Here is an 11,614-nt window from a genome sequence, read left to right on the forward strand (position 1 = left end):
GGTTAATGGATTAATGTTGGACTTGTGGGCTTGGGCAGCACTGGGTTGGGATGTTTTCGTGATGCACCTTTTCTTTACATAAAACTCTCTCTTATACGTGAGTCGCTGTGGATTTGTTTCTCCAAAGTACCCAGACTAATACAGCCATCTAGTCCATGACACATAGGGCCTCAGAAAGCCCGTGGGCAGTTCTCCTCCGTCCTGAGGGTGGCCACGAGCCGAGCCCACTGACAGCAGTGGGTCTGGCAGTCACAACACTCTGGTGAGCTAGCATCTGTGAACCTACGTCATTTATTTCTCTCGTTTTTTAGGAGGAAGTAATAACTAAATCAAAGGAAGAATCATGAAATACTGTTTTTAAAATAATATGGTTAGTAATGCTCTAAGTCAATGTGGAAATTCAATGTAACAAAACCATTCAGTTTCAAGAAGTTCATCAAAAACCGAAATTAAAGGACAAAGACCAGGACACTCTAGAGAGGGAGCTGGATTAATAAGCACCTGCGGGCACCACAAGGGAGGAGAGGGAATGGGAGATAACTGTGAGCACGAGAAGAAAACATCCTGAAGTGATTGTGGTGATGATGGTACAACTCTCTGCACGTGATTGGACGATGAACTCACATGATGTGAAGTATGTGCCAATAAAACTTTTTTTTTTTAAAGATAGTGAGATTTTCCACCAACTTGGGGCAGCCCCTTGTATTTCACTTAAACAATTTCTAATACTCATTCCCACATTCTTCTATGGTCCAAACGGACAATAAGCATTACTGAGGGGTCTGTAGGGTCTGGGGCAGGGTTGACACTGGGGTGACCCCATGGGGTGAGACCCACTCCGTTGACCAGCCTCGTCACGCTGTGAGTGACCGTGATCACATGGGAAGCACAGAGCTGTGTCCGGCCGGTGGTGGGCAGGAAGCCTCACTGCAGAAGGGAGGCCAATCCGACTGGTTCTTACACCAGTGCAGGACACCACCTCCCAGGGTGGGCCATGAACAGGTGCCCCACGGGCCCTCCTGCCTTTCTTCTGAGGCATCTCGGGGGAGGTCTGAACTGCCAGCCTTTCGGTGAGTGGTCTGGTGCTTTATCACCTGTGCCACCGAGGACTCCGATCTGAGAAGAGGCTGTCGTTGTTCAAACTACCAGTGATTGATCTGAGGAGACGCGGGACAACCACCATCTTAATGGAAGGGGCAATCGAACACCAGAGGTTCACAACCTGGGGTCACGACCCCTTTGGGGGGCAAATGACCCTTGTACAGGGGTTGCCGATCCATAACAGTAGCAAAATTACAGTGATGAGGTAGCAACGAAAATAATTTTATGGTTGGGGGTCACCACCACATGAGGAACTGTATTAAAGGGTCACGGCATTAGGAAGGTTGAGAACCACTGGGCTACAGGAAGGAAGCCCGATTCAGTGGCTACAGGCAGCACCATGGTACGACAATCCAGCTGCCTGGGATGCGTGCACCCATACACACGTACAGCCGCATAGCTGCTCAGGGAGTGCTGCAATGTTCCAGAACGAGCATGCCAATGGCTAACACCTCCTGAGTAAACAAAAACCCACTACTTGAACGACTGAAAATGGTGGTTTTTATGGTATGTGACTAACACCTCCATTTCATTTTCACGAAATCTTTATCTGACCCAAGGTATCCTTTCACATTTTGGCGTCTCGTCTCAAGTCTCCACAATGTGGTCAGGCTTTTGAAAACCCAAAGGAGGAAGACACGATGTTTAATGTTTCAGGGAAGGAAAACAAATGTCTGTAGCCCCAGTCAAGTCCTCCTGCACAGACTCGGAAGGGTCCCTGCCCCACCCCACCCTGCAGCTGCTGGCCTCCAATGGCCATGATCACCTTGGCTACTCTTGGACTGCCTCTCAACCTCTCCTGCCACCCGGGCCTGGTGGTCCCGGCAGTGTGGAAAACCTTTCACTGAAAACTGTACGGCCTGCCTTGCTAGGAATTCCTGGTGGTGCGGTGAACACCAGCCAGGGCAGCGGCTGGCCCACACAAGCAAGCTGAGCTGGCTGCTCCCACCAAGACGCCCAGCCTTGGAAGCCCATGAGACAGCTCTACTCGACCTGACAGGGCGAGCATGAGTCGAAGCCGTCTTGGGCACAGGGAGCTCTTTGGGTCTTCTGAGGTGCTTGTAGGTGGGTTTGAACCACCAGCCTTTCAGTTACTGGAGGTGCTTAGCCCAGAGTGCCACCCTGGGCAGATGCTGCACTGGTGTGCAGGCCTTCTGCCATCAAAACACCCAGCTCTGGCCTGCAGCAGCGTGGCTCTGGACCGGCCCTCCAGGAGAGAAGGTCTGCTCGCCTCTCTGGCCCTCGCCCTGCTCCTGGTGCCCCCTCCTCTGGCCATACACACCATCATCGTCTCGACTGGCCCAGCCCCTGTGGTTCTGCCCAACACAGCCAGTTATCAGTCCGTGGTCAGGACAAACCTGGACGAGCTGCCCTGACACTGTGGCTACAACAGGGGCTCCACACAGGAACAACGGTGAGGACGACACAGGAGTGGGTGCTGCTCTGTTGTGTGTCAGGGTCACTGTGGGTCAGAGCCACGGCGACACCTACCATCAGCAGCATGGTGTTGCTGTCACCTTGCAGACACATGTCACTTCTATCACTGTTTTACACTGATGATTAAAAAATGACTTTGATGGGTTTTATGCAATCTTGACTGCGGAGCTCTAGAGGTGTCGTGGGTATGCATCGGGCTGATAACGGAAAAGCCAGCAGTTCAAATTCACCAGCTGCTCCTCAGTAGAAAGACAGGCTGTCTACTCCCATCCAGAGACACAGTCTCGAAAACCCACAGGGGCGGTTCTAGCCCGTACCACAGGGTTGCTGTGAGTAGGAACCAACGTGGTGCAGTGAGCTTGCTTTGGTTTGGCGGGGCTGGATCCCACGACATGATCTAGCACAGCGTGGTCAATGCCACGGTGTGATCTTCTGTGACGCAGCCCCTCAGCTGTAGTGCAGGGCGGAGCAGGAACAGGGTGGAGGTGCCACCTCCTTAACCTGCCCTGATACAATTAAGGGAGGGTGAGGTGTGGCCTACTCTCAGCACAGACTGGCACAGTGTGTAAGCTAGCTCATTCCTACTGCTGGATCTGGACCCTGCACTCGGTTTGTCCGTCAACCTCTGAAGGGACTGCTCACCTCAGGCCCATTCGGCTCTGCACGCACCAGCCTGCGATGTTCCTGCTTCCTGCTTATCGGTCCCTGCAGCTAACACAGGCCAGAAGAAGCTCCCAGCTGACATCTGACCCACAGCTTGGACCGGCCTGGATGTCCTCACTGCTACAACTGTGGGAGGCCTTTCTGGACATGTCTCTCTCTGTATCCACACACATACAAGAGTGACTGGTTTATTTCTCTAGAGACCCCAGCCTAACATAGTGCCCACACAAATCTATCTGGCTGAGTTCTGAAAACCACACAAGAGTGAGTGGCTGCCTGGAGCAGTAAACTCTCTTAGGATCAAAGTGCGACGAAGTAAAGAGACCCCTTCAACCCATGGAAATCTAAACCCATTAAACTTCAAACCATCAGAGTTAGTAAAAGAGCTCAGCACAGTTGCAAGATACTGGATCACTGTGCCAAATTCTGCATATTTTTATACATAAGCAACTAAAATTTTGAAATGAAATTAAGACAATTCCATTTATGATTGATTTTTATCTGGGGGAGAAAACACACTTCAAAAAAGAAAAGTTCAAGGCGATGAAAGGCGTGCACACTGAGAACTACAAGAGGCCGCTCAGAGGAGGAAAAGAAACCCTGAGACACGGGAAAGAGCCTATGCCCAGGGACGGGGCAGCGCCGCCGTCTCCCAGGGGCCAGACTCAAACCACCCCTTCTGTGCCATCAAGTCCTCCGAGCTGAGACAGCCTCACACCAAGCAGGCGGCGCCCAGTTACTGTGGACCCAGCGGATTAAGAAACGAACAGCTGGCCTCGGTGCCCTCCACGCCACCACCCAACCCGCTTCCCTGCCTGGCCCCCAGCTGTGAGCCCTGGAGGTCCAGTCTGATGGACAGTCCGCCACAATGAGGGCACAGGCCTGCAGGCAGACTATGAGCCTGGCTCCTTGGTCTCACTGCTAAACTTGCTCCGCGCAGGGCTCGAATCAGCTCATTCCAGATAACCTCCCGAGAGCCTCCACCTCAGGTGTACACAAGTATCACCTGGAATATTGTTCAAATCCCTGCCTCGGACAGACTTCCTTTTATCTTATAATAAGCTCTTACCTGGCTAAGTAGGGTAACAGGATTTTCTCATTTGCAATCTAACACACTTCCCACTGTAACGCCAGCTACAACTAACTCACATCCTGCTGAGCAGCACCAACCAATTCTGCAGACTCTACCTCCAACCTCACTGGCAACCTGCACAGCTTCTCTGCGCACACACACACACACACACACACACACACACCCCTCACTCTGCTTGCTCACAGTGTCCACTCAGCCTCTGCTCCCATCCCTGGGTCACATCCAATGGCTTCCATTCCCACCCAGGACAAATGCCAGCATCTTCACTTCCACGGAAGAGCCTGTCCATCTGTTCCGGCCCTCCCCCATCCACCACTCAGTTCGTGCAGCCAAAGTGACCTCCGGCTACTCCTCAAAGAGAGGCTCTGCACCAAAGGTCTCGCCCACAGCACCTTCCCCTCCAGGCCCTTCCGGGACACCCTATCTCTGTCGTCAGCACAAAACCCTAGCCCCTCCTATCCGTATTCCGTATTGATGGACAGCCTCGGGGACAGAGGTGTGTCTGTCCACAGCAGGCACACAGCAGATGCTCGGTAAACGCTGACGGAGGGACGAATGACTAAGCTGCAGGGATAAACTAGCTGGGACACTGAAGGAGGAGAATGTGCCAACGATATACTGTCACCGAGGCCATCAACTGTGAATCAGTGACCCCACAGGGCAGAGTACAAGTGCCCCTGTGGGTTTCCCAGACTGCATCTCGCGTGAGCAGAAAGCCCGTGGAGCAGCTGGTGGTTTCGAACTGCTGACCGGCTCAATGCGTAACCCACCACACTGCCAGACCTCCTGACAAGTGACAGTTACCTGGCCAATGACTGTCAGGACCTCGCCAAACTCTGCCCGTCCCACACATGCCAGCCAAGTCCCACCCTATCTGAGATGCAGTCATTCTGGGATGCAGAAGCCCAAGGTCCCGCAGGCCCGCAAGACCACAGCCACAGAGGCAAAGCAGGTGCCTTCTCGATTCTGCTCAGCCGGCCTGACTCCGGGAACAGATTTTCAGCCCGCCAGTCCAAACAGAGATGCCAACGTCCACCTCTGTGACTCTGCTACTGAAGAGGCATGACTCTCTTCTGCCAAATACACAGCCATGAGGTCCCCTGCGGGTCGCGTTATTTAAAATACTCAAACTAGGGTTGCTGGCAGCTGACTGCGGAGCATACACAAGGCCTGTGAGGGTGACATTCTAAAACATGGGTTTTTCCCCAGGTGGAGCTCTAGCTTGATATTTGCAGATGGTGCTATCTGGAAGGACACACGGACGAGGTGAAGAGCTGAAGACCGGCTGCCTCTGGGGATGGAGTCAGGCACTTAGGAGAAAGGAGTGGGCGGGAGCTCTTAATAAGTATCCTTTCGCAACTGTAGAATCAATGTTTTTCATTAGGAAAAAATAGACTGGATTATTTTTTTAATAAATCTATCGCATACATTAACTTAGAAAAGAGAAAGTCCATTGCCTGTTAAGCCAGTGCTAAAAAGAAACCTGGTGACACCCATATTCTGAAAACAAAGAGAATTCATGTTCTGTCCAGCTAGCAGAAGAAACAGAAGGAAGGGTGGGGCGGACCGTTTGAGGACAAGCCATCAGTGGCCAGCACTGAGGTCTCCAGTCAGGGCCCGGCTTGATGGCACCCATGTTCACACAGGAGATCCACGTTGTACGGGCGGGCAGACAGAACGATGGTCAATCACTTGCTTTCATGGCAAGTCAGGTGTTTAATGTTTTTCTAAGTATCCTAAGAGCTGTTTTGCCTTTTTGGAGAAAAACTCATTTATTTCTCAGTTGTATTACAACAATTAACCCAACCTAACTCCGCTCTCCACACCCCGCCACTCGAACCTCGAATTCTCCATTTCTAATTAAAACTCTCAGGACACTTGGTAAGGACCCTAAGAAAAACACACAGAACCAACTGCTAAAAGTGAGGCACCCTGCACCAGGTGAGCGTCTCAGAAGCTGCTTCCTGGACAGTGCCCCTCGGAATAGTATCTGCACTCACAGACCCTGAATGAAACACCCAGAGGCAAGAGACAGGCCAGGCTGCAACAGTGTTGTTAGCTGCGGGGTCCCTCAGACACACAGTGACCCCACGGGAGCGAGCAGAGCTGCCCCGTCGAATTTCCGAGGAGAACACCTGCTGTTTCTCCTTGGGCTGCAGCACAGGTCAGCCTGACTCTTGTTGAACAAGCAGCCCCACAGTCTTCTGGGAAAAGCCCTAGGGTCCCGTAGCTGTGGTGACTGGGTGCTGTCAGCTCGGCCCCACAGTGACCCCAAGTACCACAGAACAAATCACTGTCCAGTCTTGTGCCAGCTTCGCAATTCTTATGTTTGAGCCGTTGTTGCAACCACTGTCCATTTGTCTCGCCAAAGGTCTTTCTCTTTCTCCACTGACCTCCGATGCTACCAAGCATCGTGTCACTTGTCCAGGAAGGAGGCTCTCCTGATAAAAAGGTTCCAAAGAACAACCTGGAAGTGCTTCCTCTGAAACGGACGTTTACTCTTCTGCCAGCTCACAGCAGAACAACCCACTGCCATCAAGTGGGTGCCGGCTCACAGCAACCTTGCAGGACAGAGTAGAACTGCTCCTGTGGGTTTCCAAGACTGTAACTCTTTAGGGGCGTAGAGAGCCTCATCTTTCTCCCTCGGAGTGGCTGGTGGCTTCAAATGGCTGGCCTTGTGGTTGGCAGCCCAACCCGTAAACACACGATGCCACCAGGGGTCCTGGCAGTACAAGGCACTGCCGATATTCTTTGCCAACACCGCAGGTATCCTTCTACCGGTTTCCCCATTCACTGTCCAGCTTCATTATGCGTACGAGGTGGTTAAAAACACCAGGACGTGCGTCAAGTGTGCCTCGGTCCGCAAAGTAACATCTTTCCTCTTTAACACTTTCATAGGTTTTTTGCGATGGATTTGCCCAATGCATTATGCCATTTGACTTCTTCACTGCTGCTCCCACGAGTGCTGACTGAAATCCAAGTAAAATGAAATCCATGACGATCTTTTCTCCGTTTATCATGTTGTCTACCGGTTCAATTCTGAGGATGTCTGCTTTCCTCACGTTGATGTGTACGTCATACTGTACTCTGTAGTCCATACAAAGCCTGCATGATCCTCATCAGTAAGTGCATTATGGCCTCCTGCTTTTCAGTAAGCAGTGTGTGTCACCTACATATCGCAGGTTGTAAATAGGCCCTCCTCAAACGCTGAAACCACATACTTCTTGATACTACTGTCCAGCTTCCCGGATTATTTGCTCAGCATACTGGCTGAATGGTGAAAGGATACAGCAAGGACACATGCCTTCCCCCATTTTAAGCCATGTGGCATCCCCTTATTCTGTTCCAATGACTGCCTCTTGGCTCAGGTACAGGTTGCACTTGAGAACAACGAAGAGTTCTGGAACTCCCACTCGTAATGTTATCCATAGTTCATTTTGAACCATCAGTCAAATGACTTTGCACAGTCAATAAAATGCACAAGTAAGCATCTTCTGGCTGCCCTGGTGACACAGTGACTATGCACTGGGCTGCTAACCACAAGGACAGTAGTTTGAAACCACCAGCTGCTCTGAGAGAGAAGAGAAGTCTTGCTACTCCCATAGAGTTAGTCTCAGAAACCCACAGGGGCAGTTCTACCCTCTCCCATACAGTGGCTATGGGTCAGAAGCCCATCGATGACAGTTGGGTTTTGTTTTACTTTTAGGTTTAGAAACATCTTTCGGGTATTCTGTTTTCAGCCAAGATCCATCTGACATCAGCAATGACATCCCTCTCGCCACTAATGTGGTTAAGGGGGACCTGGTGGCACGGTGGTTAAATATTAAACTGCTAGCTGCAAGGTGGGTGGTTCAAAAGCGCCAGCAGCACCACATGAAAAAGAGGAGGTTGCCGGCTTCCTCAAAAATGGACAGCCTTAGAAACCTAGAGTTCCCCTCTGTCCCGTGGTCAGTGAGTGTGGGAGCAGACTACAGGGCAGTGAGCTGTTGGGGATAGAGGTAGTTGCACAGTCACAAGTGCTGGGCTGCTAACCTACAGGTTGGCAGTTCACCAGGACAGAGCTGGCCACTGGCTTCTGTCAGGATGAAATCTCAGAAACCCTGCAGGTGGGGCAGTCCTCCTCTGTCCTCTACCGCAGCGATGAGTCAGACTCCAGCAGTGGTTGTGGGGTTTACTCGTGGTTTGAGCCCTCTGGCACAGTGGTTAGGGTACTCTGCTTCTACTGGAAAGGTTGGCAGTTCAAATGCCCTAAGAAACCATGTAGAGACTACAGCCTCCGAAACCCCGTAGGGCAGTTCTACCCCATCAGATACTCACTATGAGTTGGAATTCAAATCCATTAACAATGACAAGGAGTTTGACAACGGTCGGACTGTTCACATATTCTCTGCTCCCCCATGTGACAAAACTCCTGCCCCGCTGCCCAGGAGTAACAGACTGGCAGCAAGCAAACAAAACAACCACTCTTTACTGGCACACCTGAGATATCCCCGGGGCTGAGACACTCAGTGTCCTAAGGAGCTGACTACACCACCGGTGACATGCACACCTGCACCGCGGCCGCTTTTCCTCCGGGCTCCCAAGCAGCCCGCCAACTCCGGTCCACCACGCCTAGGATGTCAGTCTACAGAACAGGCCGCCGCCTGGGTCCCACAATCACACACAGCAGCTCGTCGCCGCCCGCGGCGGGAAACCAGTTCCTGCAGGCCGACCTCAGGGCTCCCCGGGGTGATGCCTCAAATCCTGCCGCCGCCGCTCCGAGCCACAGCAAAGGCCTGAGGGGGTGCGAAGGCGGTCTCGCGTCACCGGCTGTTCCCAGAGCCACTTGGAACGGGCATATCCCATTGGACAGCGTCCTCGCGCCCCCGCCCTGCCCTCCCCACTCGGGCCTCGACGTCCTCAGAGCATGATGTCATCCCCGCTCCCCAGCACTCCAGCCGGACCCCGGCTCCTCGCGGGGTGCCCGCGCTCCGGGTGACGGGAGGGGGCGCAAGGGGAAGAGGCCGCTGCTCTTCCTCAGGGGGCAAGGGGAGGGGCACACACACACGCCCCCCACCCCCACCCCCGCCCGGCCACCTCCCGTCCTGCGAACGGCAGCAGACAGTTCTTTCCCTAATTGCAGCTCGCCGGCGCAGCCTCCACCCGCGCACGGAGAACCTCGGGCGGCGACCCCGGGGTGTCTTCCCGCGGGCAGGGGCCCCCTTCGTGCAGGGACGCCGCTCCCTCCCGAGCCGGGTCCGGCACTCACGGTCGGTGCGGGGGCTCCTCGGCCACGGACGGGCCGGGAGGCGGCGGCGGGGGAGGCGGCGGCTGCGCCTGCGGCGGCGGCTGAGGGGGCTGAGGCGGCGGCGGCGGGGGCTGCTGCTGCTGCTGCTGTTGGAAGGATTTGAGGGACTCGAAGGCCTTCATTAGCTTTTCCAGGGTCGCCATGGCGACGTCCCGGCTGGCCGGGACAGCCCCCGGAGCCCTGGGCCCGACTCTCGGCGACGCGGCGCCACTCAGCAACGGGGCAATGAATGGGACTCGGGGCCGCAGCCAGAAGCGGAACCGAGGCGCTCGGCCATCTTAAAACTGTCCCGGCAGCCCCCGCGACGCCCTGCGTGCCGCGACGCTTCCCGGCAGGGGCGGGGCCTGGTCGCGCTGGCGGGATTGACAGCCGCAGGCGGCGGCCTCTGCCAATGGCCGGCCGAGGCAGGAGCCCGCCCACCACGCGGCAGGCACGCTGCTCCGAGGTCCGCGGGCACGAGACCCAGCGCAGCGCCCCGCGAACATGTGGGCGGGGCGTGCGGGAAGGGGCGGGGCGCGGCGGGAAGGGGCGGGGCGAGGAGCGAGAGGAGGAGGGGAAAAGTGGGAGGAGAGTGCTGCTAGGTGGAAGCGGAGGAGCGGGACCTGGAGGGATGGGGAAGGGTCCCCTCCTCGGAGCGCTCTCCCTCTGCTCAGGTCCGGCCTCGGAGGGGTCCCCGCCAGAGAAACACAAGAGCTTGATGCATATTTTAGGAGCCCTGGAGGTGGAGTGGTTACCCGTCGGGCTGCGATTCACGCCACCAGCAGTTCAAAACCACCAGCAGCTCGAGGGAGAAAGACTGGGCTTTCCACTCTCGAGATCTGTCACCGTCTCGGAGACACACCGCTCTGGCTTATAGGCTCATTAGGGACACTCCTACCCTTGTCCTAGAGCAGTGATTCTCAACCTTCCTCATGCCGCGACCCTTTAATACAGTTCATGTTGTGATGACCCCCCCAACCACAAAATTATTTTCGTTGCTACTTCATCACTGTCATTCTGCTACTGCTATGAATTGGGTGACCCCTGTGAAAGGGTCGTTCGACCCCCCCAAAGGGGTCTTGGCCCACAGGTTGAGAACCGCTGTCCTATAGGGTCGCTGTGAGTTCCAACTGACTCAGGGCAGCAGCTAGCTGAGGACCCATCCTAGCAGGAGCGGGCAAAGATCAGGCCGTCAGCTTTGCAAGTCTTAACCCAGGAAAGCTTTCGGAGCCACTCCACACATGCCCATGTCAAGAGAATGCATGGGGCTCACAGCAAGTGGATTTGATGCTTGCAGTTATTTAATTATCAGTTTCAAAGTAAGACACTGCTTTTCTCATTTTACACAGTGGTCATGCCAAGAAATCACAACACATATCTTTCAGGCACCAAAATGTAATACGAATGGATACATTTATCCTCTGGGACCGGGTAGGGAGCTTAGAACACTGACAAGCCACTCGTAAAGGATTATAGATCCCTATAAAGGATTGTGTCAATGCACACAGATGACGGAGTGTCGGGCTGCACACAGTGCATGGAGAATTGGAACTCAAAGATAATGGAGTTTTCCCAAGAACTCTCTTAAGCCCCTTGGTAGAAGCAGTATTTGCGCTAACCGGCCCACATTTATTTAAGTGTACTTCAATAAATATTCTGGGAGAAAGAATGGGGCTTTCTGCTCCCGTTATGAGTTAGAGTCTTGGGAACTCACTCGAAGGGGCAGTTCTACTCTGTCCTATAGGGTCTCACTGAGTCGGGGTGGGCATCCACTCCACGGCAGGGGGTGAGAAGAGCCATGTGAAAGACCCCGGGGGACTGGCCCGGACTGACCCCATGACACCGAGGCAAACCACTAAAGGCGTGCGGCAGAGCAACCTTGGGAGCAGAGCAGGGAGCCCCCGAGGGAGTGCAAAGGGCAGACTCTGGGGCCAGAGCATGGCACCCCATCGGACCTGACTAAAGAACATGCCTAGAGATCAAAAATCAGACCTTGATCTATTTACAGGTTTTTCTTTATTTTTTTAATTAATTCATTCTTCTATGGGTCATTG

The 11,614-nt window shown here is 54.0% G+C and overlaps 1 protein-coding gene across 1 annotated transcript in view; it reads right to left on the minus strand.

Moving 5' to 3' along the window:
- HTT (huntingtin) overlaps window positions 1-9,791 on the minus strand; it is an 89,804-nt gene extending 80,013 nt beyond the window's left edge. Inside the window, exon 1 of the mRNA XM_030885427.2 lies at window positions 9,543-9,791. Within this exon, the coding sequence (XP_030741287.1) occupies window positions 9,543-9,724 (182 nt within the window). The 5' untranslated portion in view covers window positions 9,725-9,791. The remainder of the gene's footprint in view (window positions 1-9,542) is intronic.
- Between the last annotated feature and the right edge of the window lie 1,823 nt (window positions 9,792-11,614).

Source organism: Echinops telfairi, unplaced genomic scaffold (assembly GCF_000313985.2).
Source record: "Echinops telfairi isolate 266 unplaced genomic scaffold, ASM31398v2 ScPeMD7_28;HRSCAF=97, whole genome shotgun sequence".
In the NCBI taxonomy this organism is placed as follows: Eukaryota; Metazoa; Chordata; class Mammalia; order Afrosoricida; family Tenrecidae; genus Echinops; species Echinops telfairi.